This window comes from Sphaeramia orbicularis, chromosome 22 (assembly GCF_902148855.1).
Source record: "Sphaeramia orbicularis chromosome 22, fSphaOr1.1, whole genome shotgun sequence".
Lineage (NCBI taxonomy): Eukaryota > Metazoa > Chordata > Actinopteri > Kurtiformes > Apogonidae > Sphaeramia > Sphaeramia orbicularis.
The window spans coordinates 19,678,921-19,698,099 of NC_043978.1; the positions used below are offsets into that span (position 1 = coordinate 19,678,921).

The 19,179-nt window shown below is 37.0% G+C and overlaps 1 protein-coding gene across 2 annotated transcripts in view; it reads left to right on the forward strand.

Annotated features, from left to right (window-relative positions):
* Positions 1-1,401: 1,401 nt before the first annotated feature.
* The window catches only part of LOC115413189 (protein jagged-2-like), a 124,129-nt gene continuing 106,351 nt past the window's right edge, over positions 1,402-19,179 (forward strand). For both annotated transcript variants that reach the window (XM_030125941.1, XM_030125942.1), the window contains exons 1-2: positions 1,402-1,723; positions 2,530-2,853. In XM_030125941.1, coding sequence (XP_029981801.1) covers positions 1,655-1,723; positions 2,530-2,853 — 393 coding nt within the window. In that variant the 5' untranslated portion in view covers positions 1,402-1,654. The remainder of the gene's footprint in view (positions 1,724-2,529; positions 2,854-19,179) is intronic.

Genomic DNA, 19,179 nt, shown 5'->3' on the forward strand with positions numbered 1-19,179 from the left:
GAGTTATCTTGCTAACAGACAGACAGACAAACAAACAAACCCTGTTGAAAACATAACCTCTTTGGTGGAAGTAGAAATACATGATTTACATGGAAAAAAATGCAAAATACAGAGGATAATATTATAATAAATGGGGATATATGACTTAAGAAAGGTTAAACAGAGAAGAATTCATTTGGGAACTGTCATACAAGTAGCACTAGGTCTTTATGGGTTAATACTAACATTATTTAATTATTATGTGGGTGTCTACAGTGTTATTTTAGTTAAGTAAAACACTGAAAACAGTAACATGCAGTGTCTGTACATTTTCATTAGAGGTTCAACATTTCCATATGAGTTTTGTTGCTAAAGTCAGATTTAAGGCGACCACATTACAAATGCAGGGGCTTTATTTGTTCATTCACAAAAGACACAACATGCATATCTGCAAAAATAAACCCACATGTGTATCTTCACTACTTTCAGTAACATGTCTTCACTAAAGCTGGCACTCCTATTCAATTGCAATTTCTTCAGATTTTGGCAGATACACTGGAATTTATTAAAATTTATAAAATGGTCCATAAAGCACCTGCAGATTATTGTGCACAATAGTTATCTGTATTCACCCACAGCCTGAAGCCAGTATTTTTTTTTTAGACACTTTTGGACAACATGATAACACAGCACTTTTCATTTTTTAATATAATCCTTCATTATATTTGACTTGAGTCAAACTGACACACCACTATTTATACAAGATTATAATGCAGAAGACAAATGAATAACTTTTATTTATTTTTAATCTGACTGTCAATCAGTGCTGGGAGTTTTTTTTTTTTTTTTTTTTTTTTTACCTTTCAGTGTGTGAGGGTGTTATTCTGTGGCCGGTAGAGGGCGCTTTCAGTCCTGTTTCCTCTGCTTGCATTTCAACGAGAAGCAGCTCAGGTGTCCTTCACTAAACACATTTACCACAACTCGACCGTTTACGGTTATTATTTATGGCTCTATTTTACAGCTTTCTCTTATAAGACATATGACATTTTAATTTTTTTTTTTCTATATTAAACCTATAGCGGATGCATTTTGAGTTGGAAAAACTGAGAAAAAAAATCCAAATTTTAGGGCATAAAAGTTTCTATATTCAGATAAATGCGGTTTAATAGTATGACTGCAATAAAAACACAAACAAGAGCTTCTGTGAACAAACTTTAATAATAAATCCACCGGGCGTCCACCTCTTAACCAACACTCCCTCGTGTTTTTTTGATTGGCCCTCAGTGGATAGAAGGTCCGCCCAGCTTGGCTCTGATTGGTCCCCTGTGCTGCCCATCACCTTAGGAGCGCCGGTTGTGGGTCTGAGGCGCAGAAACGCACCGCTGCTCCTCTCCTCTGCTGTTTAGTGCATCGAGCGGCGGAGGGAAGTGAAGTTTACGCGTGTTGTTGTGCGTCCGTGGACCAAACAGCAGCAGCACCGGCAGTGGAGGTGGTGCGCTTTTTTTCCTCCTCCAGACCCGAAGGCATCCCGGGGAAAAGACGCACCGTGCATGCCTCGGACAGCAGGAGGAGGAGGATACTGCAGATCCTTTTCTTGTTCTTTATCATTTTGACTGATTGAGACTTAGGTATTTGTCATTTCCCTAATGGTAACCAACACTGAGCAGCCGGAGACATGTGGAAGAATCTGGGGAAACTGCACCGCTTCTCAATAGTGTGTCTTCTCCTGACGCTGTGGGCTGAGGTGAGAAGTTTATTCTAAGAGCAGATGATATTTGATTTGATTATATTCAACTTATCTATCAATATCAATCGATCGGAAGTTTTTTTTTTTTTTTTTTTTTTTTGAGGAGGTTAAATTCCAGCCTTAATTGAATTGCCTGCTTCACGGTTCACTCGTGATCTCGGAATTTCTAAATTTGCGCTTCCTTCAAGGGGATAAATTAGGTTTTCGCTTAACAGGGGACATGCATGTATATAAACACACACACACACACACACACACAAATATATATATATATATATATATATATATATATATATATATATATATATATATATATATATATATGTATATACAAACAAACGATTACTCTTTAAATTTAATCAAATAAATTAAAATCATGATATGATTTGTTTCAAGTGCATTTATTTTTATTTCCACTTATTTTATTTTAGTGGATATATGAAGTCTTCAGGTGGAATTCTTGTCATGGACAGTTCCAAGCTCATGCAGACTGGACTAAATTGGAGTACTAGTATCCAGTCTTGAGTTAAACTGTGCCAAAATGTACAGTAGTGTGGGCTGGAGTCACTCTGTTCACTGACTGGAAGTTGTCTGCCCTGAAATCTGCTCAGGAAATGATAGTTTCCACAAAAAAGTGTAAGAAGTGACTGGTTGAATCAGCTTTACGCACCTTCTGAGTGAAGAGAAAACACCAATGAACTCCATCAGAGTAGAAATATGCCGTTATATCAGGTAGAATTAAGAACACTATGGGGGTTTACCAGGGTCTACTCGGGGTTTCTCACTGTCCCCTGTCCCCTCAGGTGTCTCAGTCCACCGGATACTTCGAGCTGCAGCTGATTTCAGTGGAAAACCCCAAAGGTCAGCTCCTGAACGGAGACTGCTGCGACGCGGAAAAGAGCGCGGCGGAGGGCCAGTGCGGCGCGGACGAATGCGACACCTACTTCAGAGTGTGTTTAAAGGAATACCAAACGGAGGTCACGACCAATGGACCGTGCACGTACGGCTCGGAAACTACTAAGGTTATCGGTGGGAATACTTTTCAGTTCAAAGGCGGCCAGAAAACCGGACAGAACCGAAACAGCGAAACCGGGAAGATCATCATCCCGTTCCAGTTCGCATGGCCGGTAAGTTTTTCATTGACTGACACTGGTTTTCTGTGTTTGTTTATGGAATGGCATGAGATTTATCCGTTGTTGCTGTCTTTGGAAATCAGATGTTTATGTTTTTAAAAATGCGCAAATGCTTAATGATAGTAACCAGGACGCAATTAATGAATATTTAAGGTTGATCTTTCATTTTAAGCTTGTTTATTTGCTTATTTTGTTTATTTGTTGCTGTCACTTAATGTAATATATATATATATATATATATATATATATATATATATATATATATATATATATATAAAAGTGAGTTTGGTGTAGAGTACTGGCGTCATGACGCAGCCCAAAACCATTTGGCACATTCTGATTCTGCGTGCCGCTCATTCCTCCCTCTGCGCGACTATTTGATAACTTTTGGAGAGAAAAACACGTGATTTTCATGAAGTTATCCCTGTCTCTGTATCGCTCTCACATCCTCTCTATGCGACTTGTGGTGAATGTCCATAATGAAGCCATAAGCGCGCATGACGCATGACTTTTACGCACAGCGGCGGTGCGCTTGTGTCTGTCCACCAATCTGCTGCGTGTGTGGCTTCAGTTACAGTGTGTGTGCAGTGGAGGAGAGGGGGGTGTGGTGCCGTGTCTGAAGGGGGAAAAATAAGGATTTCCAAGCGGGTGTTGATTAAGAAATGGCAGGTAACTTATTATCTAATCTAAACAGAGCCGCGGAGCCAATCAAAACCTGCTCCCGCGCCTTATTTGGAGAGCTAGCGTGGGAAACAGGAACAGTGCTGGCATCAGTGCTCTATGAAAACTGCTGTTAGGCTGCAGGAGCTGCTGTTACACCCAGTGATCAGTATCAGGGAAGTTCAATCACAGGTTTGATTCCCACAACAGCTGAGTGGCCTGTCAAAAGAAGAATCATGAGTCAACACAGAAGGAGTAGCAGATGATCAGATGGAACCAAAAACACCTTAAATGATCACACAAACCACTTCATGCATCAACAAGTCAGTGAAAAGAACAATTAGGAGAACTGATGAGTCCTTCACACTGCATGGATTTCTGCATTTAATCTGTTTTTGCTTGTTATCAAAGTTGAGTAATTCAACTGTTTTCAAGTCAAAATGAACTTGTCATGACCTTTTATAACAGCTATTATGTATCTGTCTTGTGTTAAAGATACCAGCAATCATCAATAGAATTTACAGAATTGACTTGAAACTGGCTAATTTTGCAGAACTTCTTGTTTTGTATTCTGAATTTCCCCGAGGGCAGGGGTGTCAAACTTGTTTTAGTTCAGGGGCCATATTCAGCTAAATTTGATCTGAGGTGGGCCAAACCAGTAAAATAACATAACATAATAATATATGAATAATGTCAACTCCAAACTTTTCTCTATGTTTTAGAGCGGAAAAAGTTAATTTACATTATGAAAAGGTTTACATCTACAAACGATCCTTTCAAACAATGTGAATAACATGAACAAACTGAAAAAATAAGTGCAATTTTAACAATATTATGCCTCAGTTTATCATTTACACATGTTTGTTATAACTTACAGATCACAGTGGATCTACAAACACACAAAACATGTAGTAACAGGCAGAATTTTGTTAAAATTGTACTTACTTTTCTTAAGACATTTCAGGTTGTTCATATTTGTTCAGGTTATTCACATATTCTGCAAAATTATACTTTGTTTTAGTGTAAATACATGAAAATGGAGTTGTCATTATTTATAGGTTATTATGATAGTACTTTACTGGTTTGACCCACTTGAGATTGAATTGGTCTGAATGTGGAACCTGAACTAAAAGAATTGTTCATATCTTAGTGTCATTTTTGCATTTCACAAATTCAGCCCAAGGGCCAGACTGGACTCTTTGGTGGGCCAGATTTGGCCCCCGGGCCACATGTTTGACACCTGTGCACTAGGGGATTAAAAAGGAAATCTATCTATCTATCTATCTATCTATCTATCTATCTATCTATCTATCTATCTATCTTACAAAGTGCCAATAAGAAGACATAACTTTGCAAAAATTTGTCTTGCAGCAGGTAAAACACCTAAACAAAAATAGGTTTCTGCTTCTACATTTTAAGTGTTTTTTTTTGCCTATTTCTGCTGCTTGATGCTGTAAATGTGAATATTTGCGCTTGTTAGGAAAAAAAAAAGTAGTATGTAGTGATCACTTTGGACCTGAAAGTGTCTCTATCTACAATTTTAGACATTTTCCAGGCAAAAACGTGACTTTTTCATTTATGTTTACAGTAACTTTCATAGAAAACATAGCCTTAGGTTATACAGACAAGACAATACCATAAAAGAATAAAATGTAGATTTGAAATGATAAAAAAAATTATGACTGACACAGTGATAAAAGAGTATATTTGGTCTGGTACTTCACACAAGCATAAAATTGTAAAACGATTAAAAGAAGAAGTAAGTAATAACACAACAACAGTAAATGCAAACAGTGTCAAATGGTCAATAACAATAAAAATCCATAAAGAATAAACATGAGCATTAACACTGCAAAAATAAAGCATAGACCAGAGACTTTAAAAATAGGCAGGAGTGTAACACTAGACAGCAGGAGGGGAGACAAAGGCCAGTTTCAACAAAAAAGCCTCAAACAGCTTCAATAAAGACTGAAAACTATAAGTAAACTAATGCTACCATTGTTTGTATAAAAGGGGAGTTCGAACTCACTCCTTGTGCATTTTTGTTCAAATTTACCGTCATTTACTCATAAATTCCTGCAGCTCTACAATAAATTCAGCAGGTTTCTTTGGCCGAAAAGCGACGCAAGTGTAAAATGTTTTTTACAATAAGGCCCTGGGGTGGCGTATGAGTGGGTCTCTCAGCTGTTGGGGCTCGTTTCAGTCCAGAGCTCGGCGAAGACGCAGACACCCTGTTGGTGTGTCGGTGGCAGGACGTACATATCGGGTGCTTTGTGTGCTCGGCGGGCTACGTGACCTCTCCATTCATCACTCCCCATGGTCAGCTGTCAGCAGAGGGAAGATGGAAGTAGTAAGTTGGGGCCCAGCGGGCAGATTGGGTTACCACTAAGTTGTGTGTGACACAGGCGGTGGATATCAGTGTCACCAACTACTCAAACAAGTGAAGATCCCTGGTCAATCTGGGCCGGGGGATGCCTTTACCTCGCCGCCTCTCAGGTTCACCCTCCGCCCGTTATTGGGTCATTGTCTCACTCGGCGTGTGTGTGGGGTCAGTATTTTCCACTATCTGTCCAGGAGGGGCGGACGAGTGTGTGTGCACAAAAGGAAACAGGGTATCGGTGTCCGGCAGCTTCTTCTGATGAAATCGTCAAGGACAAAGCAGGCGGAGGCTGTAAAAGCATCATTACGCTTCAGGATCAATTCTGGAGGCAGATACTTAGGTTTTATTGGATACTCGGTGTCTGTGGTGTGGGTGTGTCTGCAGATCCATAAACCGACTGCAGCTGGTGATCTGTTGACAGTCTGGGTTAAGTAATTGTTTAGATAGATAGATAGATAGATAGATAGATAGATAGATAGATAGATAGATAGATAGATAGATAGATAGATAGATAGATAGATAGATAGATAGATAGATAGATGTAACGATTACCGGTATAATGATAAACCACAGTAAAATTGCAGAGAAAAGGCCTACGTAAAGATCTGCTTTTATGTCAAATATTTGATTCAATTTAAATTTTCTATACCTAATATTTGGAACCAATATTCACCTTTAAAGTCTTTGAAAAGGTTCATTAAGCATCTTTGTGTTATTTATGCAATAAAGTATAGAAATTTTTCAAATCGGAATTTATATTTTTTTGTGTGTTTTTTTTTTGTCCTCTTATGTTGATATAGTAGGTTAAAGTGAAAAAATAAGACAGATGATATAGATGAAGTTGTGCTGAAAAAAAAGATCCCAAACATGGGTGTAGTAAACATTGGTTTATATAGTATATAAAGGCAAAAATCAAAAGTACTGAAAAAGGGACAAAATAGGCTCAGACCACTAAGGGTTAATATTTGAATGTTTCTGCAACAGAAGGTACATTGTGCCAGTTATTTTATTTGTTTGTTTTTTTTGTTTTTTGTTTTTTTTTTTCAAAATGCAACTTGGTTAAATTATTTCAGTGCGTTTATAAGTAGTTTTTGAACATTTTGAGCACAATTTCAATAATACCGTGGTAATAATGATAACCGTGATAATTTTGGTCACAATAACCGTGATATGAAATTTTCATATTGTTACATCCCTAATAGATAGATAGATAGATAGATAGATAGATAGATAGATAGTGCAAAAAAATAAACTGCAAAAAAGTGACATTTTTGGTGACTTTGCTTATTTTTAGCAGCATGACACAGTAAAAAAAAAAAGATATAAATAGACACACACGAGAAAGCAGATGATACATAATAAATTAGAAGTATAAACAGACCTGGATTTATGTATATTTAAAAAAAAAAAAAAATCTGGAAGGCGCAAAATAAACTGTAATGTTCGGTATGATGAAGGTGCAGAATGGTATTTGATAGTGATTAGTTAAGTCATGACCAGAGTTAAACATCAGACAGTAGTGAGTTATTGTACAGAGAAGAAGAAAACAAACAAAAAGGCAGTTAAATGTCACGTGATAACCTCAAACCAGACTATTTCAGTCATTTTTGGTCTTAAATTGCTGATCATTTTTCAAACATTCACTGGTTTTGTAACTGTCTCTGTCTTTGATTTGTTTATTTTATACAAAACATCTATTGAAGGTATGTTTAGTTCAGGGATGTAACGACATGAGAATTTCATATCACGATTATTGTGACCAAAATTATCACGGTTATCATTATTATCGCGGTATTGTTGAAATTTTGCTCAAAAAGTACTTATATACACACTGAAATAATTTAACCAAGTTGTATTTTTAAAAAAACAACAACAACAACAAAAAACTCAAATAAAATAATTGGTACAATGTACTTTCTGTTGGCAGAAACATTCAAATATTAACCCTTAGGGGTGTGAGTGTATTTTGGCCATTTTTCAGTTGATTTTGCCTTTATATACTATATAAACTAATGTTTACTATACCCATGTTTGGGATCTTTATTTTTCAGCACAACTTCATCTATTTCATCTGCCTATTATTTTTTCACTTTAACCTACTATATTAACATAAAAGGACAAAAAATACACAAAAAAAATAAAATCCGATTTGAAAAATGTATATAATTTATTGCATAAATAACACAAAGATGCTTAATGAACCTTTTCAAAGACTTTAAAAGTGAACATTGGTTCCTAATACTAGGTATATACAATCAAAATTGTAATTAATTAAAATTATACTCAAATATTTGACATTAAAGCATAGGTTTACATAGGCGTTTTCTGCGGTAATCAAACATGGTTATCATGATAATTAGAATTTAAACGGTAATACTAACTGTCTGCAATTTTACCGCAGTTTATCATTATACCGGTAATCGTTACATCCCTAGTTTAGTTTAGTTTAGTTTATTTCAGACACAAACATAAAACAAAACATAGGGGACAAAAATAAAACAAAAAAAAAAAAAAAAGAACAACTGTTGTGCCTGAAAGGGAGTAGGAAGAAGCCAACGCTTATCCAGTCCTACCCCCCCGATTCCAGTCCTCAGACTGTTAGTGCCTAATCACATGTTTTACAGTATAAGAGTATGATTATCCATAAACACACCCCTACAAACCTGTACCCATACATATACAGTCACATACACATATACATACACACCAGTTTCTATCTACATCTGTACCCCAACCCACGTCCCCACCCCCATGTATATACACACACACCATACAATAGAACAACCTGACAATCCAAATAATGCTCAATAATGTTTGTCTTGTATGAGTGATGTTCTTCCTGTTACAGACCTTTTTTTACAAACAGTGACTACACATGTAGGGCAGGAAACTCCTCCTTCACACTCACTGTAAAATGCTGTTTTTAATTACCCAAAAGTCCCTCCAGGCAGATTTGTGATTTGCAATTGCACTGAAATTGACTTGACTTGACCCCTGCAACATTTAGAGTCTAAATCTGTGGGAAACGCCGCAGATCCTTCATCATCTACGCGTCAAAACCATTTTATCTCATTGTCGACTCATGTCTGTGTCGATCATGAACTCTTTATGAATCACTTTTTGAGTCAAAGCTTCACTTTTTTTCCACGTTAAACAACAGATGCCTCACCCTCTTCGTACATTACCAAACGTCGCCCTCCTCCCGTCGCACGCTGTATTTTGCGGCGTTTTCGTGCTGTCGGCCAACAAACAGCCTAACAGAGTGTGTTTTGTGCGAGGCCGTGGCCTGTAGCCCCTGGTGCTGCTATAGTGGACTCCTTCGGTCTGCCCCTGGTATCTGGGCCACTGGTTTCTGACATGAATAAAAAAAGGGAGACATTGTTCCGGCCTCTCATTTGCCGATCGTTTCCCCTTCATGTTAACCCCTCTGGCTGTTTGGGTCTTTAGTGACATCTTTTTTCATGAAAGGAGAAGCAGGAGGGGGAGGAGGAGAGATGATGGCGATGCGAAGGAAGAGCCCCCCCACTCCCCTCCCCGCCAAAATAAAAACTCCTTGTGAGGTTTCTGTCACGAGGGGAGGGACGTGTATTTTTAGGATGCTTAGGATGCTTTTTCCAACTGTACTTGTGCAAAAACAGGCATTTATTTCTCATCCTCGTCCTGTTCTGGCCTCACCCGGGCCCTCCCTCGTCTCCCTCTCTCCTTATGGGGTATTTTTAGAGCTGCTCTGTCCTCCCCTCACCCCTCTGTGAGTAAATCAAGGATCAAGGGTGCGTACTCCTTCAGTTTCACAGCCCTTTTTTTTTTTTTTTTTTTTTCTCCCTGTCGCCCCCCCACTCCTGCCTGAATTCCCCCCTCGGTGCGGCAGCGTCTGAGAGGACAGAGGTGGAACAGCTGTTGTTTAGAGACCGCCTCCTCCTCCTCTTCCTCTTCCTCTTCCTCCTCTTCCTCCTCTCAGAATAAATGTTTTAGTGAAACAGCATTAGGAATATAGATTACAAAGATCACCTGACTCGGAGGAGTATCACTGAGCAATCACAAAGTGCAATGTTGGATGACAGCGAGTCGTCGGCGCCGTCTTCTTCGGTCGTGTTGGCGGCCCTCGGCTCGTCGGGTTCATTTGCCGAGTGCATCCCTGGCTCATCAGGAGCTCTGCTTGGTTTGGTGATGCTTTTATGGTTGATTAGGTGGAGAGGAGGACGTGCAGGGTTAGAGCGGCTCACAGGGTTTAAGGGAAGCTCAGAATGCCACATACTCGGTGCCATGTTTGTCAGTGTAAATGATGGTTTATCAGGGTCTTAAAAAGTCTTAACCCTTTATAGTTCACTCATAGAAATACACTGAAATTCAAAACTTCAACCTTAGTGTGTTATTGGAGGACATAACAAAATTTTATTACCTCCGCCAAGGAGGTTATGTTTTCATCGGGTTTGTTTATTTGTTAGTCTGTTAGTAAGATAACTCAAAAAGTTATGGATGGTTTTGATGAAATTTTCGGGAAATGTTGATACTGGCACAAGGAACAAATGATAACATTTTGGTGATGATTTCTAGTTATCTTTCTTTTCCTCTTTATGTCTTAAAAACCAAAGGTAAAAATCACCAAAGATGTTACTTTTTTGTAGTTCCACTTTAACTGACTGATCATGTACTTTAATCATCATGATGGGATTATATTAAGGCTATTATATCAAAAACAGAAAAAACTGAAGAAAAATGGTACTTTTTCAGTCAAATATATCATTAACTGAACATAAATCAAGTGTTTTTTCTCTCTGTTTAACCTTTCCCGAAGTGATTTATCACCATTTATGACAATATTATCCTCTGTATTTTGCTTTTTTCAGTGTAAATTATGTATTTTCTTGGATTTAATTTACTGATCATGCAGATGTTCATCAAAGCTCAGACTAAAGGTGAGGGATATTATATCAAAAACAGAGAAAACTGATGAAAAAGTTACTTTTTCAGTCAAATATATCAATAACTTAACATAATCCCAGTGTCTCCATCCACTGTCATTGATCCAACTCCATGGGTTTACAGGTGAATCAATGTTGTAGAAGATGACGGTGTTTCCACGGTAACCACAGAGCCTTGTGTTGTGTTTGGTCTGTTTGTTTGTTTTTTGTCTTCTTGTGCTGTATGTAAAGCTGCAGAATACTTGAATTTCCTTCAGGACTAATAAAGTATCTATCTATCTATCTATCTATCTATCTATCTATCTATCTATCTATCTATCTATCTATCTATCTATCTATCTATCTATCTATCTATCTATCTATCTATCTATCTATCTATCTATCTATCTATCTATCTATCTATCTTCTGTAGACCAACTAAACAATTACAAATGATTACATTTTGGTGGTAATCAGGGGGTGGGGACTGATCTGTCTTGGTGGAGGTCTCCGCTCTCCAAATGCTTTTCTAGTTACTTTTGTGAAATTTTTCAAAATGTTTTGTTGTAATGTAGAAAATCAAGGTGACTGAAGTTTATTTGGTTCCTTGCCTGTAAGTAGAAAAAATAAATAAATACAAGAAGTATATACAAAACATATGAGAAAAACACATGTAAGGTGAAAGGAACATGTATTTTAGAACATAAGTGCTGCTCCAGACCCCTGTCCACATCCACATTATCCCTTTGAACATCATTCCTTACATTAGTACCATTACTTCATGGTACCGAACAAAGCAGGTCCACTCACTGTTCATGCAGAGGTGGACCTTACAGACCCTGGAGACCACATTGGACCTGAGATTGTTGACTCACTGTCCTGACTGGAGCTGTTGCTGTCACAGTCTTATAATGTGTGTAGAATAGGGATGCAAATTATCGATTAATCCATTAATCATTAGTTGGCTGACCTTATCGATCGATTAACGAATAATTGATAAGCGGTAAATAATAAAGCGATAAATAATAACATGTAAATAATGTCAACTCTAAACTTTTCTCTTTGTTTTAGGGTGAAAAAAGTTAAATTCTTTCATGAAAACGTTTACATACAAACTATTCCTCTACTTAGCTCAGCTCATTTACACATGTGCATTACAGCTTACACATCAGAGTTGATCTACAAAGGCACAAGATATTTAGTAACAGGCATACTATTGTTAAAATTTTAGGTTGTATATGATTATTCAGGTATAGGGATGCAAATGATCAATTTATCCATTAATCATTAGTTGGTTGACGCTGACAGCGGCGATTTTCCTGAGAACCTGAATTTCTCTTTCGATAGGGTCTATAAGAATACAAGCTAAATATCGTTTATATACTTCATGAAAAAAGCATGTCCTATTCTTTAATGATAGGTGATTGATGATTGTCATAATGGGGGACATACCTGTGGCCCGGATCAGGAACCTGGAGGATGTTTTCAACTTCTGTTTCTCTGACCAGATAGTCCAGATGACCGTGGACTAAACCAACCTCCAGGGAAAACGCTCTGATCCAATACCGACCCGCGTTTGTGCCTGTATTTAGGCGGGGGTGCACCGCTCCCACAAACAGACGGGCCGGTCTGTGTTTCGCTCCATCACGTCCCTAAAGCGATTCTGACTCATCAACGCCATGATCCAGTTGAGTGGCATCTCCACTGAAATCTTGCTTCATCATGCCAGTGATGCAAACTCAGAAATGCTCAATTTTTCTAAACTGCCCCTCTTCAGATCCATTTATTTTATTAAATTTCCCTGCACAATTTCTTTACTTCTACTCCATAAATGTCATTGTCTGTACTGTATCCAATGGTACAATAAATCAGTCATTAAAGAATATGACATGCTTTTATCATTTACTATAAAAACAATATTTAGCTTTTATTCTCATAGACCCTATCAAAAGACAAATTCAGGTTCTCAGGTAAATCGCCGCTTATCAATTAATTGTTAATAAATCAGTAAGGTCAACCAACTAATGATTAATGGATTAGTGGATAATTTGCATCCCTAGTACAAACCCTGTACATGAGTAATCAGATTTTGCGGCTCGTTTCACCTCCATTCACTGCTATAACCCTGTTTTATAAACGCTCAGTTTTCCCCTAAAATAACAATGCGCCAGTTTTTTTGTTTTTTTTTATACTTCTGCACATTTACGTCACATACGGATATGGAGGAGCAGCTTGTTTTGCACTTGGTTACACGCAACATTTAGAAAGTCGGTTACCTGTATACATGACAGAGAAATCCAAATTCAAGTCGGCCAATTCAGGTTTCTCTAATCCCCTGCTCTGATTACAGTACCCAGACAGTAAAGAAACCAGTTTACAGGAGGAAGAACACCGTAACCTGGTTAAATGCAAACGCACTGGAATAAAGAAAAACGGAAGCAGATAGAGTGGGGGTGTCAAACATACGGCCCACGGCCCAAAACTGGCCCCCCAAAGAGTTCATTCCAGCCCATGGAGGGAATTTATGAAAATTTGTTCATGTTTCTCAAGTTTTTGCTCATTTTTAGGCATTTTTTTGTTTTTGTTTTTGCTCAGTTGGATCATATTTATTGGCTTTTTATTATTATTTTTTTGTTTATTTTTGTTTATTTCATTTGTGTTTCTCAAATTTTTGTTCAGTTTTGTTCAAGTTTTGTTCTTTTTATTCTTTGTTTTGTTTCTCAAATCCCTAAATGTCTTATGTATTTGTAGATCCATTGTAATCTGTAAGTTGTGATATACATGACAAATGATAATATTGTTAAAATTGCACTCATTGCACTCATGCAGAAATTTCAGGGTTTTCCTGTAATTCACATTTTGACAAAGGATAGTTTGCAGATGTAAACATTTTCATTATATAATTGTACTTTTTTCACTCTAAAACATGGAGAAAAGTTTGGAATTGATATAATTTATATGTTATTATTGTATTTTTATTCTATTTTGTTTGACTGGTCACATTGGGCTGAATGTGGAACCAGAACTAAAATGAGTTTGACACCCCTGAGATAGTTTAAAGTCCACTTTCATGCCTTTTCTTCTGTTTTCCTTCTGTTTCCTGTCAGATTGCACCTAACTTTGATAGACTTTTTGTCAAGTTTTTGGACGAAATAAGAGTTTTAGAGTTTGAACACCAGAGATGAACCACCAGAGTCACACTTGTTGCATCTTTTTCTGTTGTATGTACAGAGCTAGCTAGTTAAATAAAGACGTCCTTGACTGCCAGAGGTAACATTCTCAATAATTATCAACTTTACGGATACGTCAGTTTGCAGCTGCTCTGGTTTGAACACACTTTATTGTCATTGTCGTCCGTAGACGGAGCTGATTGTCTGTGTCTTTAATAAGCTTAAAAGCTGCAGGACGGCCACAGCAGGGCTCTGTTACGTTGTGGTACGAGTCTGCTCAGCTTTCCCACGATGCCGCTGGTTTCACGTCAGATGACCTGGTTCTGGTTGGAGGCGCGCAAATGTACATTTACTGCTTCGTCTGTCCAGCTGATCGATTGTTGACGCATTGTGTAGATGCGCTTTTGCAGTGACTGTTGTGTGTTTAGTCACTGTTCTGTGTTTATTAGATGTTATTTTGACGCTGGATTTATCTATTTTGGTAATTTTCTGGAAGCACAAATGATAAAGAACCCCTCCAGGCCAGTGACAAAATGAAATTACTCTGCTTCAAGTAATAATCTGTGTCTTTAATAGTTATCCAACAATAAATCTGCATTACACCTTCTCTAAATGTTGCTCATTTCAAAAGTTTTCTTATGACTTAGAAATTTATTATATGTTTATGTGCAGCTTCAGCCTTTTACAACACACTTGTTGAAGAATATTTTTCTTCAGCTAGCACCAAAATGACCCTAAGCAGCTGAATATGATGATGTTAAACTGAAGCAGATGTCATTTTGCACAGTGAAACTTAAGTAACATAGAGACTGAACATTAAAACACTAGTTTTTAAGCCTAAATTTGATATAAACTCTTGCTGAAATGATGCCAGGGTTACTTTCATGATTAAAATCACATTTCAGAAACTGAAGACATAATCTGTATTTTGTTCTTGAATAAGCACTAAAATAAAGTTGAATAATCATGGAATTGATTTCTAGTAAAGACTGCTAATATTGTTTTCTGGTCCTTTGATTCAGTTGTTACTGAAAAAGACAAACAAATTAATCTTATATACTATTACTGTTTTATTAATAAAACCCATAAAGACCCAAACAGACTATCTATTGAGTTTAATACCTGTTGATCCATTAATACTATCAATACATGTAAATAACTGGTGTAAAACACAGTTTGTCATATTTTCATGGTCATCAGATATGACCCATTTGGACGTTTAGAGGCTCTGTAGTTACTGTGGAAACACTGTCATCTTCTACAACACAGGTGTCAAACATGCGGCCCGGGGGCCAAAACCGGCCCGCCAAAGGTTCTAATCCGGCCCACGAGATGAATTTACAAAGTGCAAAATGCAAAAATTACCCTAAAGATATTATCAGTCAAGGGTATCAAACTCAAAAATAACAGCATAATAACCTAGAAATAATGACTCCAAATTTTCTTCTTGGTTTAATGTAAGAAAAATGATGACATTATGCCTCTAAATAATGGCAACACCAACTTTTTCTCTTTGATTTATTGCAAAGAACATTAAATTCTGATATCCTTTAACAATAAAATGTCAATAACCAGAACAAATATGAACAACCTCGAATGTCTAAAGAAAAATAAGTGCAATTTTAACAATATTCTGCCTGTTTTGTGTTTTGGTAGATCTGATCTGTAATGCACATGTAGAAATCCTAAGTTGAAGCATAATATTGATAAAATTGTTAAATAGTTTCATCATTTAATGTTATTTTTTTGCATATAAAAAATTTAGAGTTGTCATTATTTATAGGTTATTATGTTATTATTTTACTGGTTCTGGCCCGCTGGAGATCAAATCGGGCTGAATGTGGCCCCTGAAAGTAAATGAGTTTGACACCCCTGTTCTACAACATTGATTCACCAGTAAAATCCATGGAGTTTGATCAATGACAGTGGATGGAGATGCTTGCTTTATGTTCCGTTAGTGATAGATTTTGCTTTAAAAGTAGCTTTTTCTTCAGTTTTCTCTGTTTTTGATTTAATAACCCTCAATTTTAATCTGAGCTTTCATGAACATCTACATGATCAGTGAATTAAATAATAAAATACAGTTGTTCACCAAAAAAAAAAAAAAAAAAGCAAAACACAGAAGATAATATTACAATTAATGATGATAAATCACTTCAGAAAGGTTAAATATAGAGGAAAAAATCATTCAAAAGTAGCACTGGGTCTTTATGGGTTAAAATAAAGACAATTATAAAAGCAAGAAACTGCAAAATCACTTGAAATAGTACAAAAACAAATAGTGCAATGGTGAAAATGGCATATTTTACTCTTTTCTGACATGCAACAGCCTCTATATTTTACCTGACATATTAATTCGATGCCCTTTTTCCGCTTCATGGTGCAGTTTGTGCAGATTGACATGACGACGGTGATGGTCTTGCAGAAACCGCCTTTAAGTGCAGTCCATTTATCATTAGGTGTCCACCTACAGATTCGTGCATTAGCGTCCATTTGCACAACCCCGGTGTGTGTTTACGCTTGCGTTTCTATAGAGAACGCCTTGTGTTTCTGCACGCGTATTCATAATGTGTGTGTTTAGGTGAGGCAGAGGTAATGAAATGCACGCGGGTGTGAGCGCTGAGGTGAGCGGTGGTGATTAAAGCATGTTATTACACACAGAGCCGCTTAATTTCCCACTTGACTCTGAGTTGTTCACAGAGCTAATGGAGCTCAGCTGGACCTCACTGACACACTCAGGGGTTACGAAAGAGGAGGGAGGCATGATGGGAAACAGAGAAAGAGGTTGTAGACGACCAAACCCTCCATTGTTCTATATTTATTTACCTCCTAATATCTCATCCATCTCATATTTATCTTGTCCGTTGCTTCTTTTCTCCCCAGTGGGAAGAAAAACCCTGCAGCTACATATTTGGTGCATTACATGTCGTTTGGCCTGGCGTATTCTACTTTTGTTAGCTTGTTTTGCTAGCTTTAAGGGCGCGATCACACCTACAGTTTGCTTTCTTTGGTCTGAGACAAAGTGGGAAAAGATGGTTTTTGTGTTTTGTTGTGTTCGGACTCGCACTGTGAACCAGTTCATGAGGGGAATGGACTCAGACGTTCCATCGAGAGTTGTGGATTTTGCTTTCTCATAACCCCCATTTGGCATCAGTATGGTGCGTGTTTGTGATAGATTTTTCTGCAGCGTGCTTTTAGTAAAGCGTGATGGAATCCTCGGACACTTGTGTTTATCTGAGTAAAGAGCATGAAGTGTTAGCTGGACCCGAGTGACTTCTTCTTCACATTTCTACCATTCTTTTCATGGACAAATAAAGCCAAACTGAAGGAATAAACGCTGTCAGTGTTTGAGCTGTAAATACACTCTGGGCTCCATACAATGCACTAAGGAAATAAAAGACTAAATGTGACTTATGTTCCCTTCAGTGTGTGTAGTCTGTTGGAAGTGTTCTCTGCAGAGGGATTGGGTGAAGGTTCAGCAGGGTTTCTCAACACATCTGGGGACACAAACTCCAAAAGTGTCTGCCATCACTCTCACACATTTCTGTCCATGTTTGTTCCCCTGTATTTTGCAGAAACATGCCAACTTATCATTTTTCTGACATATAACTAAATAAAACAGAGCTGCCACTAATAGTCAAACTGATCAATCATTCAAAAACCATCTAAATAGTCAACTATAAAATGGAAAAAGTGAAAATTTTGCTTCCTATTTGTGAGAATTTGCTGCCTTTTCATTGTCATAGGTGGAAATGAACTGAATATTTTCGGGTTTTAGATACTATAACCAACACTTAATTGCTCCTTTATGACATTTTATTGGAGGAACAACTAAGATGGTACTCAGAAGAAACTGTAATTATAAAAAATGCAGAAAGTATATGTAAAAGAGCAAGGTATGGACTTTAACAACATGTCGTGCATCTTACTGAGGGCCATATACTTAATAATAATAGTAATAATAATCAGGGGTGTAAGAAAATATTGGTTCTGCAATATATCATGATTTTTCACTTTGTGATACTGTATCGATATTAAAAAGTATTGTATCGATATCTTAAAGTATTTATTCAAATGCAGACATGGTGGAGATTCATTTTTGTTTTTGTTTTTCTTTAATATCATGCTCTTTCATTTATATAGTCATACGGGTATTTTGCTCTGTTGTTTGTATACTACGAAAGTAGTATTGTGATACTGCAGGTCATACATGTAGTTTTTTAACAAATTGATAACGGTTATTTCAAGCATCCTAAAAACACTTCCTTACTGTCTTAAAGCGGCAATGTTAGTTTTTTTTTTTTATATTGGGAATGCACAAAAATAATGTTCTGATGTTGGATGAATGAGGTACTTAACACTATGCATTCTTTTCGCAATAGAATACGAACATTTAAGCAGGATCTTAAACTATAATGTCTGCAAAACATGATTTATTTATTTATTTGTGTGATTTTTGTTCTAGTAAAGCTGCATGTTAAAACTTTATTTATCCAAATGCTGCACTATAAGTTTTTTGTGGAAATCATCTTTTGAAAAAAGAAACAAAACAAAAAATATCGCCTTGTTAACAGTATTGTGATATATTGCGACATATCGTATCATGATCCTAGTATTGTGATTTGTATCATATCGCCAAATTCTTGCCAACACACACCACTAATAATAATAAGTGATGCTAAAATTAATTTCAGCTCAAAGTAATCCATAGATTGGAAGGTTATAATGACAAATCATTGAGGTTTAATGACTATTTCCAATGATGTTCATCAGCAATAAACTGGAAAAGTGAAAAACCTGATACGGGTCTGGATCCAGTGGCAGGTTTTCAGCCCTTCCCAGTCACATTTACAGATCATGTGCAGAGTAACACAAACAATAGAAGGAAAGCATCAAATATACTTACACCGAAGACGTAAAATTCCTATTTTGCCAGTTTACCGATGGATGGATGGATGGATGGATAACTTTGGTTATTTTTACCTTAAGGAGGAAAAAAGAAGAATACAAATCCATCTGTGTTTGTTTGACCCATGGTTTCGCTACATGACAGATGGTAGAACCAAAGGAAATGGACCTCAGTTTGTCTCTTGTATCAGAAAACGATAATTTAGTTCATGATAGATTTTATCAGGTGGTGTCATAATTTACTAGTCTATGGATAAGATGTTAAAGATCATCACAAAGGTCGTCTGATTATTATGGAACC